Source organism: Bos indicus x Bos taurus, chromosome 9 (genome assembly GCF_003369695.1).
Source record: "Bos indicus x Bos taurus breed Angus x Brahman F1 hybrid chromosome 9, Bos_hybrid_MaternalHap_v2.0, whole genome shotgun sequence".
Lineage (NCBI taxonomy): Eukaryota > Metazoa > Chordata > Mammalia > Artiodactyla > Bovidae > Bos > Bos indicus x Bos taurus.
Window position 1 is genome coordinate 75,006,168 of NC_040084.1, and position 27,565 is coordinate 75,033,732.

Here is a 27,565-nt window from a genome sequence, read left to right on the forward strand (position 1 = left end):
ACTTCCTTTATAATAATAATAAATTTGTTCTTCAAAACGGGCTGTCTGTTTTGAAGAAAATGGTGAAGGAGAAAGGAATAGCTAATGGAATTTAACTAGGATAGTACTGTTTTATGATATACATTCGTTCCCACAGTATATTAAGTCAAATCTTTCATACACTCTCTCTTACATATTTACTTAATAATACATTTGTTCTTCAAAACTAGCAGCATAATTTTTACAAAGATTGAGAAGAACAGGACACTCTGGTTAATAGAATTATGCTCTAAATTAAATTGCTAGATCAGAAGCTGTTTGGATTTGTGGACAATCTCAAAAGACCATGACTTCAGAATCCAGGGTTGTCTGTGCCAAGAACATAAATAAGAAAATATGGATATTATCCGTTTTCCTGAAAGAGCATCAATGGATCATGAGTTCATGATTAAAACAAACCTACATTAAGGTAAATTATAAAAAAATTGTTGTCTCTGCAGGTCAAATATGAATAATTTTATATGGCTCAACTTAACAGATTCTGTCATATTTTAACACAGTGTTACTACTGAATTTTTTATTTTCTAGGCAAACAGTGAAGGAGGTGGGAATGGTTACTGAAATTTAACAAAGTTGGTATTGTTTTATGATATAGTTTCATTCTCACAGTAAACTATGTCAAAATTTTAATACACTCTCCCTTACATATTAACTCAACATTTCTTTTGTATGTCTTTACTTACTGATTTTAAGATTATGTAGTTATGGGATATTCATTCACATAAATTCCAAAAAGTCTCTGAGGCACAGTCCATTCAAATATAATATTTAATATTATAATGGTAACTGGAAGGACTAATGCAGAAGCTGAAACTCCAATACTTTGACCATCTGATGCAAAGAACCGACTCATTGGAAAAGACCCTGATGATGGGAAAGATTGAAGGAGGAGGAGAAAGGGACGACAGAGGATGAGATGGTTGGATGGCATCACCGACTTGATGGACATGAGTTAGAACATGATCCAGGAGTTGGTGAGTGATAGGGAAGGCTAGCGTGCTGCAGTCCCTGGAGTCGCAGAGTTGGACACAACTGAGCGACTGAACTGAACTGAATGGTAACTGACTCAGCTACTAAATATGTTTTGGTTTATAGACTACCTAAATATCTTTTTGAAAAACACATTTCCAGAAATAAATGTAAGACTATTATAAAATGTGACATTTTCTTTTAGGTTAATTCCCTACTAAAAGCTCCCACTAAATTATTGAGAGAATATTTTCTGAGTATAAAATAATAACAACAATTTATGTTTACACTCCAGAACTTCTCCTAAAGTATTAATATATCTACTTACTGTAGTCCAAATCATGTGACATCAAGATCTCTGCCTGATACCTTCACTCTGAACATGGATTATTATGACTAAAGAGTGGATTAGGGTCTTTAAATGTGACCACTTCCCACCCATTTAGAGGTATTTGCAAGTTTTACGTATGTCATCATTTGGGAAACAAACCAAATTCTAAAAAAGTAGCGCTTGTACAATGAATGACCTTCATGGAATGTTTTTTGTGTGCTATACACTTGATAGGGGCTTCCCTGATGGTTCAGATGATAAAGAATCTGCCTGCAATTCAGGAGACTTGGGTTCGATCCCTGGGTCAGGAAGACCCCCTGAAGAAGAGAATGGCTATCCACTCTAATATTTTGCCTGGAGAATTCCATGGACAGAGGAGCCTGGCAGGCTACAGTCCATGGGGTTGCAAAGAACTGGACATGACTGACTAACACTTTCAGTCTCACTTTCACAGTTGGTAAAGGCCCAGGAAAAACTGTACAAGTGTTAGAAAACCATAAATAAGAAGACTACAGTATACCCACCTGAATAAATCCTGCATCCAGTTTGGTCAACATTTTTGAATATTTACTGGGTACAAAGAGGGTCAGCCCCTGCACTCTGGGAGCCCACCATTGGTGCAGGAGACCCCCATGCATGACTAAATCACCCACATGAGGCAGAACTAAGCAAGTGCTATGAAAATAAAAGAAATAAGTGATTCTCACTGACACAGAAATCTGAGTAGACTTCTATCTCAGTACTTTATTATTGGGTCACTTCTCTGCACTGACATGTTTTGTAACAGTAGAGGTCTGGCAAAGGGACATTTGAGGGTTAGTCTTCCATTTGTACATATAATCCCCATTCTTCCATAAATTGCATGAGATAGGCTTCATTTTCTTCCGGTGCCTTGTCTGGAGCCTGGTCCTGGTAGAGTCTAGATAAGAGGCCCTCCTCCCCGAGCCCCTCAGATTCAGGATGGCCATATCCCTCTGGGTCATGTTGAAAGCTGGGTAATGAAGGTATACACAGCTTGCCAGTCTGAGGGTCCCAGTCAACCAGCGTGGTGGACGGCTCTTCCTCTGGCCCCTCCTCTGTGTCCACATGCCCCTGCCGCAGGTGGTCCAAGTCTCTGAGCTGAGGGGTATATGAACACAGCAGTGTTTGTGGACCCAAGTCTGCTAAAGGTGCCTGTTGTTCAAATATCTTTCCTTGAAGGGACACCTCCTCCTGCAAATTGAACTCCTGTCCTCTAGGCCCCACAGAAATGTCACTACTTCTTACATCATATTCATATTCAATGACTGTTTTATCCATGGGCGTTGTTCTGCTGGGTGGCTCTTGCTGGGTTAAGGACGTCCCTTTGGAGCTTTTCTCAAAGTCACATACGATGTCCACCGCATGTGACACATAGCCCAGGTGTTCCGCCCCCACATCCTCCCAGTGGGGTTCCTGGTCCTCGATGGGCTCATTCAGGTCTGATGCCTCACTGCTTTTCTCCATTACACTTATATCCTTGGAAGAAGTTTTAGAATCCTCCAAAATATTGAGGGTGATGAAGTTGATCACAATTTTTTCAGTAGGTACAAAAAATCTTTTGTCAAATTCATTTCCATAAATCAAAACCTAAAAAGAGAGAATAGAACAGTTTTCATCTTTTCACTTTAGGGAGACATTAAAAACAGCTGTTAGTTAGAATTTATACTGTCCCCACATGGTTTTAAAGGCCTATACTTACCAGCTCATGAAAGTTAAAGTTATGCTTGGAATACACAGGAAACCTCCTTCACCTGGACCCAGGGGACCCAAGTTGCACGAGATGCACAGGGCAGTGAAAAGTGGTTCCCCGGGTGGTCCCGATCTAATCCAAGGGTCAGGGTGTGATTGCCCCTTCCTCTAATTGGCTCGGGGCATTCAAGGGGGTTATTTAAATTCTGGAGCCTCAGTTTTAAATTCTGTAAAATCAGAATTCCTGCTGTGTCAGGAGGGGTGAAAACAAATAGAGGTTTTGAAATTCCTTTGTTAATTACAGTTTGAAAGTGAAAGTCACTCAGTTATGTCCCACTGTTTGCGACCTTATGGACTGTAGCCTGCCAGGCTCCTCTGGGATTCTCCAGGCAAGAATATTGGAGTGGGTAGCCATTCCCTTCTCCAGGGGATCTTCTTGGCCCAGAGATCGAACCCAGGTCTCCTGCACTGCAGGCAGGTTCTTTACCACCTGAACCACCAGGGAAGCTCTAATTATAGTTTAAATGTACTTATCAATAAATCATCCTCTGGGCCACCAGCTCTTTTTTGCATATACTCTGGACAGGAAATGTGGAAGGGTATGAAAACTAGGTGTAAAAAGGGAAGTAAGCACATGACTAGAGATGGTTTAACTAACTGCCTCCCTACACTATGCTATAATAGGGCCAAAATCGGAAATTCACCTGCCAGTTCATAGTAGATGGAGAAACTCTAGATCGTGGGAGGAAACTTGTTTAAGATTAACATTTTCCTGGGGATACGTGGACGGTGCCGATTTAGACTGTTGACCATGAATTACGTTCCAGTTCTCACTGTCCACGCTATGATGTGATTTCATTTAACTAGAAAATAGCAACTCCAACATCATTCTTTTATGAAAGCTTTGGTTTCAAAAAGCCACACATGGTCAGTTCTCCTGTGCCTTTTCCTCCTAGGAAAGGTCTCCGTATCTCATTAAAAAGCTAACTCTGAAATCTAAATGAAGGCAGAACAATAGAAATGTTTTAAAACAGAACAGAAATGCACGTATGTATCATGTACATATGAACATGTATTTTGATAATTCCCAAAGAAATAATTTTTGCTTGTTAAAATATGCTCAGCCCTTGGAAGCCCTCTAGTACATGGTCTAGAAGCATAAGGTTTGTTCCCTCTTCTACCTTCTTGCTTCTCCTTGCTGTGAGTAATGAAGTCCTGGCTACTTTCCCCCTAAACGTGTCTCCACTCTGTGTCTGTCTCTCCTCTTTTAGACTCTTATCTTCTGTCTCCTGGACAACTCTCACAGTCTCCTAGCTGCTTTTTTGGTTCTAGGCTTCCTCCCCTTAAAGTTGTCCTTAACACTATCTAGATGTATCTAAAACTCAATATTGACCCTGATGATTCCAACCCAAAACCCGACAGAGTTTTGCAAACACAATGAAGCCCAAGAATAGTACCTTGGGCTAGATAATTCCTTAGAATAGCACCCCAATTATCCCATTACTTGGCCTTACTCCCTCAGTCTCTTTCATAGCTCCTTATCAGGAATCTTGTGGTTTAGAAATATTATGTGGTTTTCCAAATATCCACCCACCTTTGACTCTGCTATTTTTTCTGCCTGTGGTAGGTGCCCTAACTCCCTCAACATTCATGACCAAGCCCTGGCATGAAATTCCTTCTGATCTTCCAGGTAGGGTGCCACTGCCCTTCCTGTACCCTCAAGAGTCCTGAGAACCCACTTTCATCTTAGTCTTCACATATCATTTAAAAATTCTAGTTCCAAACTAGACTTAAGCCTCTGGAGGGGCATGGATCATAACAATTTATCTATGTACCTCAAGACCTAGTCTAATCTGTTCAGTAAATATAAAGTCTTTGTCAAAGTAAAGGAATCTTTCTCTTTAGTTATGTTAATGAGCTAACCTAGTACAGAAAGTGTTTTTAACTCATCAGCTCTTTAACTTGAAACACTCTGCCCACAAAAGGAATGGTATCTGTTCTAGAACGTCCTTTTCTATCTTCTTGGAGGTGTGTTATAATGCCTCTCACCACAGTAAGCACTCACCAGATTTGCTGGGTGTTTCTCTTTGCCGACATGGATATATCTGTACATGGAGTAGCCCATCACAGAGAAAATAAACACAGTAACAGATATGGGCAAAACATACCAGAGGATGATTTTAACCTCCAATGCTGTTGTTTGATCTGTAAAAATAGAAAAGCGAGGTGGGGTAGATAGTTGTGATTTGGTGGGGTGGGAAAACATTGCTAATGTCAAGCGACTCTGCAGAGATCAGTTTAAAAATTAAGTTTTATCATTTATAAACTGAGAAGCTTGAGCTAAATGTTATAAGGGATCTCAGAATTCTTACTCTAACAATAGATGGCCTTAAGGAATCATCTGGACTTGTCTCAAACCTTTACGGCAAGGATGCCTTAACAACCCAAATCAGCAGATATTCCAACAGCTTATATTTGGCTATGAGACTCATACTGGTCCTTATATTTGAAGTTAAGTGTGTATTAAGGCAACTCAGAGCACTGCAAACCAAACAAAACCCTCTTGTGACGATCCCATTAAGCTGCTCCACGTTTCCACGTCTCTCATTTGACTCAATCTTTTCCATATATTCGGGAGAGGAGAAGAACATATGGTGTCGTCTTCTGTGTAACAGATAGAACCATCGAACACAGTTGGCCAGGCCTTCTGGTAGGTCTGGAGCGTGGGGATGCGTGTGGGAGGTGGCTGAGGTGGTATGTGCTGAGAATGGCAGTAACTCTCTTCCAGGTCCTGCTGTACTGTAGGTGCATGGTGAATTTAACAGTCAATAGAGGAATGAAAGACCTGCTGAATAGTTTTAATAAAAGTAGTTCTGGATCACCACTGATCAGACTGTATGGTTGATGGACAGGACTCACTGTGACTAATTTATATTTGCTAAGCTTCTATGGGGTACCTGAAAATTGAAAGGGTTAATTTTACATGTCAATCTATGTAGGCCAAGGTACCCAGTTATTTGGTCCAACATTATTTCAGATGCTTCTGTGAAAACTTTTTTTAGATGAGATTAGCATTTATATGCGGAGAAGGCAATGGCACCCCACTCCAGTACTCTTGCCTGGAAAATCCCATGGATGGAGGAGCCTGGTGGGTTGCAGTCCATGGGGTCGCAAAGAGACGGACATGACTGAGTGACTTCACTTTCACTTTTCACTTTCATGCATTGGAGAAGGAAATGGCAACCCACTCCAGTGTTCTTGCCTGGAGAATCCCAGGGACGGGGGAGCCTGGTGGGCTGCCATCTATGGGGTCGCACAGAGTCGGACACGACTGAAGCGACTTAGCAGCAGCAGCAGCATTTATATGAGTAGTCTTGAGTAAACCAGATTACCCCCTATAATGTGGGTGAGCCTCATCCAATCAGTTGAAGGCTTTGATAGAAAAAAGACTTGATTACTCCCCACTCCTCTGGAGGAGAGAATTCTGCTACCTGATCACTTTCAGACAAGAACTGTAACATCAACTCTTCTTTGGTTCTCCAGCCTGCTGACCTGCCCTGTGGATTTTGAATTTACCCTGTGCCTTCAAAATCATGTGAGTCAACTCCTTAAAATAAGTCTTTTTCTCTCCCTCTTTGTGTATATACATATAAAGATTATGTATATTGTGTTCTCCAGAGAATTGTGACCAATACAGCTGTAGAAAAAGGGGCCGCTTTAGCACAAATGACAAACGTTCTAGGGCATTGCGCCTGTGTGCTCTGTCGCTTAGTTGTGTCTTTGTGACCCCTATTGACTCTTTGTAACCCCAGGGACCCCAGTAGCCCACCAGGCTCCTCTGTCCAGGGGATTATCTGGGCATGAACACTGCAATGGGTTGCCATTTCCTCCTCCAGGGGACGCTCCTGGCCCAGGGATCAAACCCACCATTTCCTGTGGCTCCTGTACCAGCAGGTGGATTCTTTACTGAGCCACCTGGAAGGCCATTCGTTACGTACTAATACAATCAGCAGGCGTGTCCCGAGAGCATTCTAACCCATGCAGACAGTGGATGCTCTGGATGCCTAGTCCTGGGAGAAAGCTGCCAAGTCACTGTCTGGTTAACTGTCCAGTTAAAAAATGGAAAGAGAAGCATCATGGACTTCTGGTCAACAAATGCCAGTAGGAAAGGTCCAGGTACATGGGTCTAACTGCAGGTTCTTCCACCCGAGAGTGCATCGGTCTACACGTTCCACATAGAAAGACACCAACAATGCAGATGTGGCAGGTGACTGAGTATCACCTGCTCCTACTTCAGGCTACAACTCAGCCCAGTCCTCTTTATTAAAAAAAAAAAATTTGTATTGGAGTTTAGCTGGTTTACAATGTTGTGTTAGTTTCAGATATACAGCAAAGTGAATCAGTTATACATAAACATATATCTACTCTTTTAGATTCTTTCCCCATACATGCAATTACAGAGTATTGAGTAGAGTTCCCTATGCTATATAGTGGGTCCTTCTTAGTTATCTATTTATTCTAGTGTGTATATGTCAATCCCAGTCAGTCCAGACCTCTTAATACAATCTCTGATCTCTGGACTAAACTCACCCTGCTTAAACAGGGCTGCGACAACAATGACTGATGGCACCAGCACAAGTTTGCAACAATCACTTGATAATCTGTATCTATATTTTAGGAATTGGGGGATTTTGGAGAACAGAAATATTTCTAAGAATAGTCGCAAAAGAGGTAATAGCAAGTTTTTGAAAAAGTAGCCCCTCATAGTGGTGTCTTAGAAAGGTACCTGGGTTGATCAACAGCTAGGAGATCAAGAAAAGGTCAGAACCTGAAATGGAACCTTGTTGTTTTGTTACTTTTCCAGGACTAGTGAGAAAGTCAGTTCCATCTGCTTACTGGGAAGTATTTAATTTAATCTGTATTTTAGTTGCTTTAGCTTTGCCAATGGCTTGAATGATTTCTACTGGGAATTCATTCCTACCATTTGGCCACTGATCAAGCTGTTAGTAAACAGAACACTCTTCCAAATACAAAAATGATTTCCTCAATCTGCTTTGTTTTGCCTTTTGCTTGTTTTGCATTTTAATTGTATTGGACATATGGTAGAGAATCCTTTGTTTAAAAGGGGAAGGTATGATAAGGATGGAGATTCAAACATAAGGCTTTTCATTTTTGATATGTATTCACAAAATTCCCTCTTTAATCCCTGGGACAGTTTCATCTCAAAATGTGGAAGGCATGAGGAGAGAGGAAAACAGGGATTCTGTCACCATTCCTGTCCCATAGCTGTGATGATAAGGGCTTGGGGGAAAATGGTTGTTTCATGTGGAAGGCCAGAACATTTGGAAGAGAGAAACAAGAATGGATGAAGAGCTGTTCCATGAAGGCAAACTTTAGGATTTATTTTTAACTTTTATGTTTTGAGTTCAAGGTCTTAACCACTCTCAGGGAAAGTGTCAGTCACTCTGTCGTGTTGGACTCTTTTGAAACCCCACTTTTGCGAGTCCACCAGGCTCCTGTGTCCATGGAATTCTCCAGGCAAGAATACTGGAGTGGGGTACCATTCCCTTCTCCAGGGGATCTTCCCGACTCAGGGATCAAACCTAGGTCTCTTGCATTGCAGGCTGATTCTTTACTGTCTAAGCCATCAGGAGGACCCTCCCTCAGGGAAGAACAATTAAACAAATGCCAAGCTCCTAACTCTAGTCTCCTAACAGGAACAAGAATCTTCAACCGTACTTCCTTGTCAGCCAAGTTCAGAAAACATGAGAAGGAGGCAAATAGAAAGAGAGAGAAGCAATCATAAAACAGAAAGAGTAATAACTGATTTGCTGACCCCAGGCCCTCCCACAGCCAGCGAGTAATATTTGAACACAATCCACACAGTCTCTAATTTGTATTCTGGAGGAGAAGCCAAACACTATCTTAAAGTGTTTTTAGGGTACTGTCTGTTTCTAGGAATAACATCATCTGATGTTCTTTAAGACCCAAAGGACTTCTACTGATCAGAGTGATTATAGATTTAAAGAAGAAAGACCATGTGAGTAAAAATTCCTATAATTCTATTTCTGCAAGGCAGAGTGATATTGGCAGTGGATGCCAGGACCTGTACTGAGAATTCCCCAGGACGTGAAAACACTGTGAGTCAAGTTCAGAGGCAGAGTCCCAGGCTGTCTGGGGATGGTTGTTTCTGCCTTCGCTTCAGCCTGTTTCTGGTAGACATGGATTTGTCAAAACCTTGTCTATACTGCCATACTTCCTTCTAGTTTTACCAGATTTCCTTCCTTAGATCAGATGAGATTTTCAAAGCTTACCTTCTAGAGTACTGACACACTGCCTCTCAGAAGGGTGAGTGAGGCGAGGAGGGCCTGGGACAAAGGACTCCACGAGTACACAGTACAGAGTGCCCGGCTCCAGCCAGCTGAACACCAGAGTGTGGTTTGTCACACACTGGGACCACTAGGATAGGGAATTGCAAACACAGTTAGAGCCAAAAATTTCCAGCAACCCCCAGACAAACAATGACAGAAAGAGATAAAAGATGGAGGTACCAGTAAGTCCTTCACTATCACTATGAGTTTTCTTTTTAGTAACAGCTTTAAAATAACTTTTCCCTTAAGCTTGGCAGGATGTGGTCAGGAACTGAACAAATTGTGGGAACAATTCTAAATAATGACATAGGAGGGATTTCTTATTCAGCTTTGTCCTGTGTTCTTCCTAATATTTTTTTCTTTTCTCGGAGAGTGACTGGCAGATGTTAAGCAAGCAGAAACTCTCCATCAAAGTGAGGTGGACAATTGCTCTACATGATAGCAACAACATCATAGCAGATACTTTCTGTAAGGAAAATCTGAAGGTAGCTCTTTAAATTTCTATGCATCACCTTCATCTGTATCCTGCAAGGCATCACTTTTGAGTAACACACTTTCCCAGATTCACATGCTGGGAATTTTAGAATCAGGGCTGCATGTTCCAGCATTAGCTTCAGAAAGTGACACAGATTACAGGTCCCCATTCCATTTCAGGCTTACCGTTCTATTGGATTTAGTATTATATATAGACACATTATACTTCAGATTAGAGTATATTTGTTGCATGGAAATAGAGCTTTCTTCTGGATTTTTCTTCCACTTCTTTGGAGCCGTCAGAACAATAGAAATGGATTTCTCATCAGTAGTCAAAGCAACCTCTGGTGGGCCAATTTGTGCTTAAAGGGGAGGGGAGAGGGAATTATCATGTTCAGATGTAGAAAACACCTTGGATGAAGCTACAGTATAATTCTACTGGGATCAAAGCTCTAAACCCCATCTTCTTATTTGAAGTGCCTCAGAATGCTCACCTAGACCCAAGTTATACCAAATTTTGAAATAATCAAGTCACAGACTCTGATACAGTGTTAAAGCAGCTGATTTACTTAGTCACATGCCGTTCCTAGTTACTTAGATAAACACTACTAGAGGGTGGTAAATACAATTAAACGTATTTGCAACACTACTATGACCTGACATTATAATGTGATAAATAACATTAATCAGATTTGATGTGTTTGTAAAGATCAGCAGTGGAGAAATGAAGCACTGCTAAAGACCTTTGGGGATGTAACCTTGGGAGAATGATCTAGAACAGAGATTAGCAACTTTTATCACAAAGGTACAGGTCGTATTTGAGGCTTTGCAGGCCATGTGATCTCTGTTGCAACTATTATTTATATAAATGTAAACACCATTCTTGTCCTGTAGAAAAATAGAAACGAGTAGGGTGCTGTATTTAGTCTGAGGCTCTGGTTTGCTGACTTCTGATCTAGAAGGGCAGCAAGGGAAAGGTGCCAGCTCCAGAACTCAGGGAGCACTTGTAAATGTCATCCTGGCAGCTCTGAGTGGGTCCTCTATGGCCGAATCAGTCTTAGATTGGGGATGGAAAAATTTAAAAAGCAAATACCAGGAAGATGTTGCCTCATTCTGATTTATACCTAGAAATTACGTCATCACTCTATCGAGTTTATAACAAGCAGAGACTTAGTTTGGTGATCAGAACAGTCTTTTGTTAAACTTATTTTTAATTAGAGGATAATTGCTTTACCATGTTGTGTTAGTTTCTGCTGTACAACAATGTGAATCAGCCATAGGTACACATATATCCCTCCCTCTTGAACCTCCCTCCTGAAAACAATCTTTAGTCACCCTGTGGGCGACTAAAATAGTCAAATAGTTTCTAAAACCGCAACATTAAGATAAATCTGTCAGTTGTTCCTGAAACTATACAGTCTCAATTGAGCAATAAAACAAAATCAAAATTTGACAGTTTGGCCTCTAGTGTCAATTCTGGATCGGGGAGCAATTTGAGAGACACTTGGTCAAACCTTTTTTTCTGAAGATGAGGCTCTGAGATACAGTAAGGTGAAGTACCCAGTATTGGGCCGGTCACTCCACCTAATGGACAGAGCGCAGAAGAGAGCCAAGCAGAGCACTGGGATTTGGAGGAGGCTATGTATGAGGCAGAGATTGTTACATTAGGTCAGATGAACTTGATACTTTATTTAATACACGACTGAGCTACTTACTTTCTAAGAAAGGATAGAATCGTCCAGTTTCTGCCCATTTGGAACAATTTGTTCCCCACATGGCCTTAACTTTAGCATAATATTGATGTTCATAGTCAGAAGTTTCAGCAGAGAGGTCACAGTAGGTCCTACTGATATTTCTGCATTCAGATTTATTCAGCCATTTCTTTTGCCCATATCTGCTGAGAAGAAAACTGTGAATCAACAATGAGGTGCTCTCCATGCTTTACAATAGGAAACAAAAACAGTCATTATATAAAACTGAATGGAACTTAAGACCTTCTCTTCAAAGCAACAAAAGTGCCTGTCACTGAGATAAAAAAGAATCTACTTTTGCTGCTAGCAATTTTTTTCATTAGCTGTCAGGAGCATGAGTCAGAGTTTCTGTAATCATCTTTCCTTTCTGTGAATTATAATGTGGATAGTACATTTGAAAGCATGTATTTTATTATTATTCTTGGGCTACAGTATACATTTTACAGATTGTGTGATCAATTTTTCTATGTAAGTTTACAGCCCACATGCATACCAAGGTCAGTTTGATGGATATTTTTTGTTTGTTTGTTTTGGATGGGATGTTTTAAGAAAAATTACTTTTTTTCTTAGAAATTCTTCTTGACATTTTCATAAAATTTAAAAATATACTTGCCTTCAAGGGTTCTAGGGAAAATTCACTAGGTTGGAGTTCATTTCCAAATCTGCATTTTCGATGATCATAGTGATAATGATGATACAGACTAGGTTGTTTATATAGATTTTTCCTCTCCTTTATCAAAAACATAACACAGCAAATAGGTAGGGGGGATATTTCTAGCACTTTTCAGGTGGGAGAAACTGAGGTATTAAGAGTTTAAGAGACATGGGATGAGCCAAGTGTAAGAGACAGGGTTGCAAGAGAGGCTACTGAAAGGATTAAAGCAGGCATGTTGGGCTATTACGTGTGTCGAGCTATTAACTCTAGTGGTAGCGGAGAGAACGTGATCGGTCATGAGTGTCAGACTGGGGAACAGTTGAAGAGAATGCTGCAGTGGTCCCGGCGGAATATGTAGGTGGATTGTACAAGTATGGTGACAGTGGAATGAACGACAGGGCAAAAGTAAGAAATATTAGGAGACAAGACTTGGTGACTGAGTGCACATAAAAGATGATGGAAAAGAAGGTGTTAAGCATTACATCTCTTTCTGTCCAGGATAGATAGGTAGAATGGTGGTAACATTTTCCAGATCAGGAATGTGGAAGAGTGGGTTTGAGAAATGGGGAGTGGGGGACGGGGAGGAAGGAAAGACGAGTTCAGTTTTTGACACGTTGAGCTTAAGATATGTGTGAAAGGTATCTGAATGCAGGTGCCCGGAAGGAGCTGGAGCTCAGCAGAAAGGTGTGCGTGGGAGGTAGGGATTTTGAAATCAGTGACATAAAGCTGCTCATTGAAGGCACGGGCATGAATGAAATTATCCATGGAGACAAAGAAAAGCCTAGGATAAACTTTCAGGAGCATCAACATTTAAAGCTGAGATACAAAGTATCCTCAGAAATAGCAGCTAAAGAGGGAGAAGGAAAAAGAAAAACAGACATCACAAAAGTCAAGGGAAGACTATGTGTTGAGGAGGAGAAATTGCCAACTTTATCAAGTGTTGCCAAAGCCTAAGGGTATCTTCCCTTTTCAGAATATGGCAACAGAGTCCTGAAAGTAAACATCTCCTGTTTCCTAAGTACCATAGTTACCAGAAAACACTAAAAATGTAGTTAGATCTAGGGACATTACTGGCCGTCCAGTGCTTAACACTTTGCCTTCCAATCCAAGGAGTGTGAGTCTGATCCCTGGTTGGGGAACTAAGATCCCACATGCTTTGGCCAAAAAGCCAAAACATAAGACAGAAGCAATATTGTAAAAAATCAATAAAGACTTCAAAAACGGTTCACATAAAAAAAAATCTTGAAAAAGATAAAAAGAAATAAGAGTTTGTTGACCAATTTCTACAATTCAAGTAATCACCATGCCAAGGGGCTTGCACACTTTTGTCACCTTCTGTGATGGTGAGCCACAGAAAGAAATACATTTCACACTGTGACACAGTTCATACATATATCTCATATACTAAAACAAAGGTTTTATAAGATCATACAACTTTACTACATGCCAGGCACTCAGTTATTTTATTACTCTAATCCCCTCCACACCATCCTAAACCTTGGCATGCTAGTTATGTCCCTCAAAATTGATTTCATGGCTCACCAACAGGTCTTGACTAGTGGCTAGAAAAATACTGCCATCGCCTATGTGACCCTTTCTCCTCAAACTTCCTGACTCTGCCAAGGCCAGTGCAGCATCCCATGATAGGTGTTGAAGGAGAAATACTCTTGACCAAGTTCTGGATATAATGCTTTGTAAGTTTGACAAGCTGATAGACATGAATCCCACAATAAATGCTACACCAATGATGTTTATCCATGCCCAAAAGTCATGTGGGGCTCTAGGTGGTCTCCGACTGCTTTCTGGTAACAGCAGGAAACATTTATCAAGTGCCGTTAAGCATGATGCGTGCTTAGGATATGAAAGCTTTATCTCATTTAATTGTCATAATAACCCTTGGAGGTGGGTACCATTGTATTCATCCCATTTTACAGATGAGGAAATCGAGGCTCAGTGATGTTAATGGAGCTGCTCAAGTTAGTCTGACTAGGAACAGGCATAGCGGATTTGAACCGCTTTCTCTGAGGCTAAAATTTGTGCTTTTAATGCTACACTATATTTTCTGCATTAAATTCCTCGCGTAGATATAGTTTAAACTTTTGCTAAAATTTCATCTCTTACTTGGAAACAAGCTTCACTCAAAAGTAAAAACATATAATCTATAACCAGCCAGGTCCACAGCCTGTCTGTGAACCCAGGACTGTTTGCCTTCGGAACCGAGCATGGAATCTGTTGGTGACACACACAGCCCTGTATTCCTGCCCACCATCCACATGTACAGGGGCTGTAAGAACTCCAAAATGGAAAGTTTATTTTCAAATATTCTTTTTTGAAATGCAAATAATCTAAATTATCTGCTCTCAGAGCAGTGATGACTCTCTTTTTTAAAAAATCCTTTTCTGAATCACACAAACACATGAAGAAAAGAGCAAGCTCCTTGCTCCACCTATTGGAAAACGAGGCAAGGGCACACTCATGAGCCATTTCTCTTGACAGAGTGATGCCTCTTCCCTAAAATACTGGTTCCTGAGAAACTCAATGGCAATGAGCATGAGGTTCCAGATAAATGAGGTCATTGTGAATAGCAGCCAAAGTCTTCTACTACCTTTAATGGTCAGAATATTTTTTTTCAAAGACAAAAACAACATTATTGTTTTTATTTGTAAATATGGTACATTTTTTAAACTCACACAATGAAAAAAGTATAATGGAGAGATAAATAAATTACCCTGAAGCCCATTACCCCAAAGCATTTGGTATGTGTGATTCTGTACATCTCACTGTGCTTATATGTATCCAGAAGAAGGATTCAATAATTGAATACATAGACAAAAACTCGATTATGCCATACTTATGATTTTAATAAAAATAGTAAATTTAATTTGATTTGAACTTTAATGAGAAAGAAATTAAACTGAAATGAATCACTGCAGTTCAAATGTTTCATCACCACAAGATATTTGTTCTTAATATCTTTTAATAAGATAGTTTAAATTAAGAAAATCATATATGAAAGATATTGAAAGTTTAGTTATTCAAATGATAACATTTTCATTTTGGATCACATATAATACCTTGGTGCTATAAAAGTCAGTACACGTACAGTCTTTCCCCACCTTATGATTTGCTATATTATTAAGTCCAAACATTCAAAGAAAGTTCTGTAACCACATTTCTCATTACTGTTTAGTCTTAGTTCTACATTTAGGTGGTTTCAATGCATGCTACTCATCTTTTTTGCCATAATCTTGTCATTATTAAGGTTCTTTAGGTTCATTTTATCTCTTTCAGTTGGAGATCCTCTTTAGTTAGTGTTTCCCTTCCAAACCCTCTGCAAGAAAGTTTCAGTGGAGCGATATCCCAAGTTCCACCTGCTTGAAAATACATTTGTTGAACTTGGTAGGAGTCTTAGGTCACAACTATATTTCCCTCAGAAGATGTATCACTGCCATCAGCTGAGTGTTGCAGATAGAAATCATTGCTTTTACTATGATGGTTATAAATCATGTCATTTTCTCAAAGTTCAATAACTTCACCAGGATGTCTTCCTATTATTTTTATTAAATTTTCCTAGTCAGAGCTTGCATTTACAATATGCAATTCCAGACAGTTATTATTACCTGTTCAATTATTGCTATCAGCTATAATAGATTTTTCATCTCCATAAAACATTTTTATTTTCTATCTTCTTCCTAAGTTCTGCCATCTTGCTTTTAAAAAAAGTTCTTCCTCTTGGAGTCTTAGAATCTTCTTTTTGACTGTTTATCTCTTCTTTGACATTTACCATTAGAGACCATGTTGTTTATAGACTCAAACTACAGACAATTACTTGTCTGAATTTTCTTTCTATTTCCACAAGAAAGCTTTCAGGAACTTTTAACTTATGCTCATTTTTTTTTCTTTCTCCCTTTCAGTAATTAGGGATAGGCTGCTGGATCTTTGGGACAATTACTCTTTGAAGGGAGCAGTTCTTTATTAAATACTATGTAAATGGGTATGGGAGTGACAATCTACCCCACATTCGCTCATCATTTTGCATTCTTTCTTGTTTTTCATGAGTTTTGAGGGAGAGGTGAAAAGTGGAAATGTCCATTCATTACTATCTTTAATAAAAACCATGAGTTGTACAGAATTCTGTACTGTTTCACTTAAAAATACCCTGTAATTCTAATAAGTTTACATGTTTCAGAGGTGATGGATCTCCTTGTTTGCTCAGCCACAGAATAACATTTGATCAACTTCTTTTCTTCATTTAAATATTTCCTCTCTTGCCTAAGCACTCAACACTCTGTTTACATGAAGAAATTATTGTCTAATGTAATCTAACAAAACATAACAAGATAATTTAACAGGAAATATCTAAAATCTCTCTTTTTCTTCAAACACTCATTTAATAGAATAGATGGTTTGTTAATCTTTGCATAGGATTCTAAGTCTTGCTTTTATAAATAAACTGAAGGAAAAGAATAGACTTACATGAAATACTGCACAGTGTAACTAACTTCCATGCCTTGTAAGCCCTCTGGGGGGTTCCACTGTAGGATATTCTTCATGTTTATGGATATGAAGGCGACATTTGTAGGTTTAGGCAGATCACCAGAGACACAGGGAACTGAAAAAGGAGCAGAGAGGAATTGAGGGTTAGTGGAGAGAAAGGAAGACCTAACCTGTGGTGGCTGGTCTCTAGATACAGACCCCAAGAAGCAGTACCTTCCAGTACTTGTGCTCTGTGAATTTCCTTCCAGCCCGACCTGACTTCATGACCCTCTTTAACCAACAGAAGTGATTCTGAGACTGAGCCTTAACAAGGCCTGTGAGCTTTCACTTTTGCTCGTTTGAAAGCCCTGAACTGCAATGTAAAATGTGGGCTACTCTGCTGGACAAACCATGTCGAGAGGCCATATGACAAGGGAGATGTCCAGCTGTCCTAGCGTCCCAGCTGAGCCCAGCTTTCCAGCCAAGGAGCCAGAATGAAGCCACTGTGGACACTGTAGCCCCATTTGCCTCAGACTAAAGCTGCGTGAGAGGCTTTGAGAGAGGCCAGCAGAAGAACCATCCAGCTGAGTCCTAGTTAATCATCAAACCGTGAGAAATAATAAAATGATTGTTTTAAACCACCTTGCTTTTCTGAAATAAATTACCCCCTGAAATGTGTTGTCAGTCATTAATGTTCAACGATGCAACAGAAATTTTGATTAGAGTTTTGTAACTGTTTAAGTGATCCTCTAGAACTGCTAAGTGGTGGTTTATTTGCTCAGCTGTGTCTGACTCTTTGTGACCTCATGGACTGTAGCCTGCCAGGCTCCTCTGTCCAGGGGATTTTCCAGGCAAGAATACTGGAGTGTGTTGCCATTTCCTTTTCCAGAGGAACTTCCTGAACCAAGGATCAAACCCAGGTCTCCTGCATAGCAGGCAGATTCTTTACTGACTGAGCCACCAGGGAAGCTTAAAATGCTATATCAATTATCAAAATGTTACAAACTCTGTATCCTAAAGGATTAATTTCTAGAAATCTACTGTAGAAAAATGATTAAAAAATAAATACTTTAATAGTTTAAATAAAAGTAATAATTGGTTAAATACAGAGAATTAATAATGTGACAACAATATCAAAACACTAAACACTTTTCTCACCATACCATTCTATTTTTTGAAAATAAAACATATTTCATTATAAATGTTGTGAACCTCTTTGCAAGTTTACATTATGGATAAATCATGTGTATTGCCACAATTTTGGTGGCCAGTCTCCAAGATGACCTTCAGTAATCCCCTCTTCCTGGCATTCACAGCCTGCATATTCCCCTCTCACACTGTAGCTGGGTTGGTCTATGTAACCAATAGAGTATGACAGAAGTGAGAGTACATCATTTCCAATATTAGGTTATAAAAGATACTGTGGCTGGCATCTTGCCTTCTCTCTTTTGGATTATTTACTCTAGGAAAGGTCAGTTGTCTTTTTGTGAACAGTTCTCCACAGAGGACCTTGTGGCAAGTAACAGGCCTCCAAGATATGTTGAAGAATTGAATGAAGTTTCTTGCCACAAACACATGAAAAGATGCTCCATATCACTCATTATCAGAGAAATGCAAATCAAAACCACTATGAGGTACCATTTCATGCCAGTCAGAATGGCTGCGATCCAAAAGTCTACAAGCAATAAATGCTGGAGAGGGTGTGGAGAAAAGGGATCCCTCTTACACTGTTGGTGGGAATGCAAACTAGTACAGCCACTATGGAGAACAGTGTGGAGATTCCTTTAAAAACTGGAAATAGAACTGCCTTATGATCCAGCAATCCCACTGCTGGGCATACACACTGAGGAAATCAGAATTGAAAGAGACACGTGTACCCCAATGTTCATCGAAGCACTGTTTATAATAGCCAGGACATGGAAGCAACCTAGATGTCCATCAGCAGATGAATGGATAAGAAAGCTGTGGTACATATACACAATGGAGTATTGCTCAGCCATTAAAAAGAATACATTTGAATCAGTTCTAATGAGGTGGATGAAACTGGAGCCTATTATACAGAGTGAAGTAAGCCAGAAAGAAAAACACCAATACAGTATACTAACACATATATATGGAATTTAGAAAGATGGTAATGATAACCCTATATGCGAGACAGCAAAAGAGACACAGATGTATAGAACAGTCTTTTGGACTCTGTGGGAGAGGGAGAGGGTGGGATGATTTGGGAGAATTGCATTGAAACATGTATAATATCATATATGAAACGAATCACCAGTCCTAGTTCTATGCATGATACTGGTTGCTTGGGGCTGGTGCACTGGGACAACCCAGAGGGAGGGTATGGGTGGGTGGAGGGAGGGGGGTTCAGGATGGGGGACACGTGTACACCTGTGGCAGATTCATGTTGATGTATGGCAAAACCAATACTGTAAAGTAATTAACCTCCAATTAAAATAAATAAATTTATATTTAAAAAAAAAGGCACATTAGTGAGCTTAGAAGTGGATCCTCCAGTCCCAGTCAGGCTTTCAGATGACTACAGCCTCAGCCATCTGTACTCTCATATATACTCTTGACTATACTCTTGTGAAAGACCCTGAGCCAGAACCACCAGATAAGCCATTACTGGACTCCTGACCCACAGAAACTGAGAGATAATATTTGTTGCTTTAAGCTGCTAAGTTTTGAGGTAGCTTGTTACACAGCACTAGATAGCTAATACAACAAAGAGTCTAAAACTTAGAGAAATTAATCACTTAAAACACAAGTTAAATGGAGGAAGGAAAAAAATGGTTCCCTTCATTTCCATGATGTTATAAAGGACTACTGCAGTCACAATCTTGAAAAATGTTCTATTTAGTAGTTTCATTTCATCTTTATGAAAAAATTTTAAAAACCAACGAGAAGAATGAAAACTTCTTAGACTTTTAATTACAAGTGAGGGTTACAGCAACAATTTGTTGAATTTTTTAAAAAATATAAATGCTCTGTAAAAAACATTATATTGAGTTGGCCAAAAAGTTCATTTGGTGTCTTCCACAACATCTTATCATGAACTTTTAAGCCAATCCATTAAATACACTAATAAGGATTCAGAGTAGTAAACACCTTTAATAGAAATACATTTTAAAATGGATGTTGCTGTTTGGTACACTATTTCTGGGGGAAGAATATCCTAGCTTTTAGTCCTTTAGATTCATTTGGATTGACATTATCTTTTAGATTTCCTAGGCAGAAAAGATATCAGTTTTGGATATCCTCTAGTCAATAAATCAAAGCATGACCCCCAGGGACAGCCCTAAAATAACAACAACAACAAAAAATCTGAAGACAGGGATACACCACTTGAAGATGGAAGATTAGAGTGATACATCTGTAAGTCAAGAAGCCTGGCTACTACCAGAAGCTAGGCAAAGTGAAGAAGGAGCTTCTCTCAGAAGCTTTAGAGGGGCATGGCACTGCCAGCCCCTTGGTTTCATATTTGTAGCTTTCAGAACTGTGAGAGAATACATTTCTGTTGTTTTAAGCTGTCCAGTTCATGGTACTTTGTCATGGCAGCTCCGGGAAACTAATACAGCTGCCACCATGTGGATACATAATGATGAATAAGCAGGTATGTTTCTGCCCTTGTGGAGATCCCAGACTAGTGGGAAGAGAGACACCATTGACAAGTCAAAAATCAGACAAGCACGTGGTGACCCAGCTATGGAAGAGAATAAGGTTGGAGTAGTGGGTCACAGAACCTACTTAGATAGGGGCTTAAGAGTCAGCTGTGAGGTGGGAGGGCAGTGCTCCAGGCAGACTCCAGAAGTGGGGAAATGCCAATCCAAAAATACCGTGCCCTTGGAACAGTCAAAAGGTCAGTGTGGCTGGAAAAAGTGAAGGCTACTGGCCATGTTGCGATTGAAGTTCAAAGGGGCTAGATCCTCCACCGCTGCCCCTGTCTTTGTAAACACTGGACAGGAAGTTGGGATATAATTGAAATACAGCAGAAAAGCACTGATGCCTTTTAGGCAGGGGAAGTCAAGAGCCTATTTGTATCTCAAACGGATTACTTCACTATTGAGAGGAGAAAAGATTGAATGAGGGCAAGAATAGACCTGGAGAAACGGGTGAGACCACAACTGTAGCAACCCTAGTGAGGATGGCTGAGCTGGCACCAAGACGCTGCTGTGGATATGGAAAGTGGGGTGGCAACAGCTTGGAGCTCTATTTTCAATGCAGAAACAACAGGAATCTGTGATGAATCAGAGCTATGAGAGTCTTATCGGGTGTAAGCTACATCAACAGATGAGGATTTATTCAGGAATATTTGCCCTTTTGAGGAGAAGGCAATGGCAACCCACTCCAGTACTCTTGCTTGGAAAATCCCATGGATGAAGGAGCCTAGTAGGCTGCAGTCCATGGGGTTGCTAGGAGTCGGACACGACTGAGCGACTTCACTTTCACTTTTCCTTTCCTGCATTGGAGAAGGAAATGGCAACCCACTCCAGTGTTCTTGCCTGGAGAATCCCAGGGACGGGGGAGCCTGGTGGGCTGCCGTCTCTGGGGTCTCACAGAGTCGGATACGACTGAAGCGACTTAGCAGCAGCAGCAGCAGGAGCAGCCTTTTTGATGATGCAAAAGAATGATGGAAAATAGAATTAGTACTTGTTTCTGAGGGGGAGAAATAGCACATTAAAAAAAAAGCACAATCGATAACCAGTATTTCCTCGTGGTGTTTTCATCTTTACAAAGTCGTAGGTACTATTTGTTTCCAGTTTGGAAAAACATAAAGAAAACACTCCTGAATAAATGTTCCAACTGAGATAAGTCATTGTCTTAACCTGCCAGTACTGATAAGATAATTTAGTCAACATCCAAGTGAAAATATGTCATACCCACATTGATATCAGGAGTCATGTGCCGATCTGTGAGTTACAAAAGCACTTTTGTTCACATAGATTTATGGCCTGTGAGTACAGATCTGAACTTCTGAAAGTCCTTCTATTTAATATCACAATCAAAATCACAAAGGTTTTGGATTGGTACACATAATTTTATTTCTGGGAGTGCTGTACCACTACAACCTTGGTTTGGTACAAGGGTCTCCACAGCCTGATCTGGCCTCTCCTTACGGTATTCAGCCAAATGCACTACATTCACTAGTCACAGCAAATTACCTGCAAACTCCTAACTTGCTTAGCATTTTATACCCTTTATAATTTTGGTACTCTCTCCCTAAATATCTTTTGGAACTAGAAGACGCCTTATTTTCCCTTGTATGCCTCCATTCAATGAATACTGGCCTGTGCTATTCTAATGACATGATTGTGTTGTGATATTGTGGAGAGTATGCATGGTATACCCTAAAAGGGGGTGGGCATTTCTGATGACAGTCACTGGGGAGGAGGCATTTCTTTCTAGAGAAAGTGAAATTCAGAAGACCTCAGAAAGGGACCAGAATTTTGGGCTCCCTTTGAGCTTCCCTGATGGGGGTGTGAATGTTGGGCAATGGGAGGGAGACTTGAGGCGGGGTCCCCTTGGATTAAGGGTAATTAAGACGGCTTCTGCAAACTAGTGGTTATCAGTGGGGAGGGAGGAAGGGCAATACAGGGGAAGAGAATTAAGAAGCACAAACTATTACGTATAAGATAAGCTACAAGGATATATTGTACAACACAGGGAATACAGCCTATAAATGGAGTGTGAATGGACCAATGAACAACAACAGAAAAGATGGCTTACTTCCCTAACAGAGCTGTGAGGGGTCAGCAAGGAGGACCCACTTAATGATCTCCCAAGTAATGATGAGTTAGCTCTGGCTTGTAAGTCATGTCATTTAGACTTGTGTTCCCTCTTTGTGTTTATTTTCCTCTCATTATATCTTGGCCTTTGGGAAAGCCTTCTAGCCCAGCTTCACCTATGTTATAGCACCATAAATAAAAGGTCCTTTGTCTCCTCTTGGGTCCTTGAGTAGAAAGAGAATAGATAAATGGTATTTGAAATGAGTAAGTCTTTGACAAGTTCATTAGTGGAGTTTTACAAAGTGTGGCTGCTGCATTAGTTCCAAGAGTTATCTTATAGTTACCTTTCTGTAAGTGTAATGAAATAGTATAACATTTTCCTAATGGCCTCAAAGATAATACTAAGGTCACTGTCTAAATATGTTGCAGTTTCAATCATATGCCTGACAGTAAAAGGTATTTCTATTTCATTACACTGTGGGAAAAAATCAATGCATAAATTAGTACTCGATGAACACCAGTAAAAAATGGCGAGGTTTTCAGTGTGAACTCATGGAGGGTAACTGGTCTCATGGTTATCCAAACCTCTCTCTTCTGGGGCTGAGACTTTCTGACTTACCCTTTATGGACAATATATTCATGCACTCCTGAGGAAAACCACCAGACTGCAAGAGGCTGAATAGTCAAATGTGGCAACTTCTGGGGACTTCCCCTTGGGGCCATTCAAGTTTCACAGGCTCATTAACTTGGGAACCTCAGCATTGAGGAAGCCCTGCCCAGCTCGGCTCTGAGAAAGTCTCCAGCCCCATCTGTCTTTCTGCAGCTGAAGCAGTGAAGCAATCACCAGGCTCTGAGCTGTTTGACACAGGGCACCATGTCTTACAAGACCCTTTGTATTCCCAGTGCCTGGCAAGTACTTTTGAACTGAACGAACCAGGGACTGCTTGGCTCACATACGTCATGAAGACAGAGCAGGAGCCAGGTTCATATGAACATCGGAACAAGGGTGATACAGTGTGAACTACCAAACCTTGACAGCTTGAAACAACCCCGGGAAACTTGCAGTGTACACAGGGGATACTCAACATACTTTTAATGAAGGAAGAGCAGCTCATGGCAAGTGGTTGCCACATACTGTAAATGTCTTTCAAAATAGGAAAATACTTTACTACCTTGTAAGACCAAAAGAAGAGAAAAAAATCACCTGACTGAGTTTTCTGTTGTGGGAAATGGGGTTAAGAAGAGTTGATGTACAAAATGGCACCAGAGGGCGATTAATCAATTTCAGGAAGCAAAGCTGTAAATATCTCATCCCAACCTCCACCAAAGGAGAGCTAAGCAGTGTCTCTGCCTTCCAGTAGGTGAAGTATTGTTCTAACTTCATCACGCTAAAAGGAAAGGCATATTTTCTTTGGTCTTAAGTTTTAAATTATTTCTCCTGAAAAACATGAACTCTTCTTTCCTCCTTCCCCAGCCACTGCAATTATATTTCAAGTGCTCTTAAAAAGTGAGTCGTCTAACCAACACTGAAAGCGTGATGCAGGAACTATTTACCTGAGAAAATATACTTAACTGTCTTCTATGAATGAGAGAGTACGGTTTGGAGTTAACATTAGTTCCTCGATTATCTTTCTCTACCAATTCTGCTACTATTTCCCTATTACCGCTTAGCCCATTTGCTGTTGTGCTTTAGTACGGCCTCTTCTTTGTCTATGATAGGACTGCTCATTGTTATACAGGGCACGGCCACCTGCTCTATCTCATTGGCTTCTAATAATTGTTTATGTAAGTAGGTCAGAGAGAAGTCATAAGAACAAGAGTTCTAGAGCCACACTGACACCTGCTCCCTGCTCTCTGCTTACCTAAGCTGTGTGCCCTGAAGTAAGTTATTTAGCCTCTGCACTCAATTTCCTCATTTGTAAAACGAAACAATATTATTATCTGCCTCACAGGCTTGCTGGGATGATTAAATAAGGTTCCTAAAATAGTGCCTGGTACAAAGAAAGAACTCAGTAATTATTAGCTCAGCCTTGTCCTTCATGTGCTTCCCTGGTGGCTCCATGGTAAAGAACCCACCTGCCAATGCAGGAGACACAGATTCTATCCCTGAGTCAGGAAGATCCATTGAAGGAGGAAATGGCAATCCACTCCAGTATTCTTGCCTGGAGAATTCCATGGACAGAGGAGCCTGTTGGGCTACTGTCCAAGGGATCGCAAAGAGCTGGACACGACTTAGTGATGAAACAACAAAAACGTTGTCCTCCATGGTTACTATTCTCCTTTCACAGCTGAATAAAGGCCCAGAGAGGCTGACCAACTTGCCTGCGGTTGTTCAGCCATTCGGAGGGTGATTGAGTCCAAGTGTTCTTAGGACAACAGAAATCTCTCTGCTAGGATACTCACTTGCTGCTTTTAGGGAACACTCCAAAGAACAGTGTTGTGGGAAGAAGAGATTGCACAATCATTATAAAGTTTGCATGTTACTGAAAATTGCTTCTAAGGAGCTATGTAAGAAATTCAATGAGGAAAACCTGAGTATTTCTCCTTCACTGAATCTTTTTCTGGTGGAAGTATACTTAGTCATATCATTCATTCAACCTCATTACCAGGCACCTACTAGAAATAGAAAATCCAGTTACTAAGGTGCACTGGAAGACAGAAACACAGAGAAGGCCCTGCTCTTTCAGAGCAGGTATGTTCTGAATCTGGACATAATCCATCAATACACGCTTTCCCTGCCAAGTATGTGAATGTTTATATGGATGAGTGATATATAAGTCATACATGAAAAACATGTTATTTCTTTATAGCCACACCTCAATAAGTAAATCTATGTGCTTAAACATGTTCTGGAATATTGCTGTTGGTACATGAGAGTAAATAGGACTTTAAGATTGAGACTACCTCTTAAAATAAATATATTGGCGTTTACCCATCAAAAAGAGTGCACATGTTCCAAGCAGTTTCCTTGGGGCGGTTTATAATTATTTCCGGCATTGCTCAGCTCCGGCATTTGGGACACATATCCTTTTAGCTACAACTGTCTTCAGAGGTAGTTTATAAATATGCAAAAATTCCATCTCATTATTTAAAAATAGGCACACCTTGTTTTTGCCCAACATAGCATTTCTTAGCTTGGTTATACAAGTTGCTTGGAAGTGGCTCTGAAAGATTTTGAAAATTAAACCACACCTTCACGATGAGGTTTGCCACTTAATGGGTTATTCTGACCAACGTGTGCAGGTCCTATCCAGAACTCTGAAAAAAGGAGTTAAGGAAAAACAGTCAGATTTTTGTGCATAGCTTCCTAAAATGCCTATTTTGAAGATGTCATTATCAATTTGTGTGTGTTGGTCCCATTGTTAGAGTATCAGTCTCACTGGCTTATGTCATTTCTTGTGTGAATGCCTTCCCTTCCTTTTCAGAAATTGGCTTTTTGAGGGCAAGGGTTTGATTTTCTCCACATTTTGTGATTGCCAAAGTGTCTATCCAAAGTGACTACCACAGTAACTATGGGAAAGAAGATTCACATGTGCGTTGTAGTCTCTACAACTCAATAACTTGCCTCAGAAAGGAAAAGACAGAAGAAAGAACAGAGACAGACTTCCCTAGTGGAACAGTGGATAAGAATCCACCTGCCAATGCAGGGGATATGGGTTCAATCCCTGGTCCAGGAAGATTCCACACGCTGCGGAGCAACTAAGCTGCCCAACATAACTACTGAGCCTGAGTGCTGCAACTACTGAAGACCGTGTGCCTAGAGCCTCCGCTCCCCAGTGAGAGAAGCCACCACAGTGAGGAGCCTACATACCACAACAAAGAGTAGTCCCCACTCTGCAATTAGAGAAAGCCCACGTGCAGCAACAGAGACCCAGCGCAAGCAAAAAAATTAAAAATAAATACATGAAAAGAAAGAACAGAGAGAAACCATTTGGAGCCACTAAGGTATTGGAAAGAACAACTATTGGGAGCTCCAAGTTCAATCAACAGATATTTATTAAATATCAACATATATCATCCACTTTATCTTTCACATCATTTTCAAATCCAGTACTTCTTTTTATCCTCACATATGTAATACAGTTTTTCCACTGCTATCTCTATCACTTCACATATTCAGAAAGAAAATGAACAAGATAAAAATGTGAGAAGACAGAGAAAAATAGAAAAAAAGTAAGAAAAACAAACAAAAAAAATAAGCCTTAAAAATAATTACTTAGTAGTGGAGATTTGGAAGTAATCATTTAATGGAAACTTGGAAGTAATTAATAGTATTTACTTCTGCTCATTGTTGATTGGGATTTTGAGGCAAACGAGGTTGAGAGTGTGATCTCAAGCTGTCTAATCAAATAAGATGAAGACAGAAGTATATGGCAGCCATTAAAAATACAGTCAGAAAGATGCGTTCTTTTTCAGTGGGCTACCTCTCCTCTGTAGTGACAAGTCAATGCTTTGATGTTTTTGACAGTGACCTGGACTCGATTTAGACCTCTTTAGGTTGATTATGCCTTGATGAAGTTGTGTAACTAAATGTAACACAATGGACAGGGGATCCATGTGCAACACAGGTCCCTCTAAAGATCAGCCCTTAGGGGTAGTTATCCTGCCACAAAGATGTTAAAAAAACACCGGTCAGGCTAAGGTACTGGCAACAAGGGACTTCTCCAGGATCAATGCAGAGAACGGATTGATGCAGACATTCCCTTGCTCTTGTTATTAAAGCTAACTGAGCCTTCAAAGGACGGTGTTGATTCAGGAAGCAGGAAACAGCACCTAGGATACCAGCCTTAGAAAACTGCAGCTGTAACATGGGTGCCTTTTGATAACTGCAGATGGACTCAGCACTGAGTAGAGCCACAGTCCACAGTGACCTGGTGAGGCTGTCAATGACCTTGAGGTCAGGCTGTCCGTAAGCTGCAAAGCTCCTTACTCCTATCCATTTGGCAATACCACCCTCAAAAAAAATCCCTCCTTTTCGTAGGATTTTGCTATTTGTTGTTGGGTTTTTTTGTTGATTAGTAGCTTTATAAGAAAGAAATATAAGTGTGGAAAAGGAATAT

The 27,565-nt window shown here is 40.3% G+C and overlaps 1 protein-coding gene across 1 annotated transcript in view; it reads right to left on the reverse strand.

Annotated features, from left to right (window-relative positions):
• Positions 1–2,057: 2,057 nt before the first annotated feature.
• The window catches only part of IL20RA (interleukin 20 receptor subunit alpha), a 33,147-nt gene continuing 7,639 nt past the window's right edge, over positions 2,058–27,565 (reverse strand). The window contains exons 2-7 of the mRNA XM_027551673.1: positions 16,777–16,912; positions 11,610–11,788; positions 10,081–10,256; positions 9,364–9,508; positions 5,115–5,254; positions 2,058–2,947 (exon numbers count right to left, since the gene is read on the reverse strand). Of these exons, the coding sequence (XP_027407474.1) occupies positions 2,156–2,947; positions 5,115–5,254; positions 9,364–9,508; positions 10,081–10,256; positions 11,610–11,788; positions 16,777–16,912 (1,568 nt within the window). The 3' untranslated portion in view covers positions 2,058–2,155. The remainder of the gene's footprint in view (positions 2,948–5,114; positions 5,255–9,363; positions 9,509–10,080; positions 10,257–11,609; positions 11,789–16,776; positions 16,913–27,565) is intronic.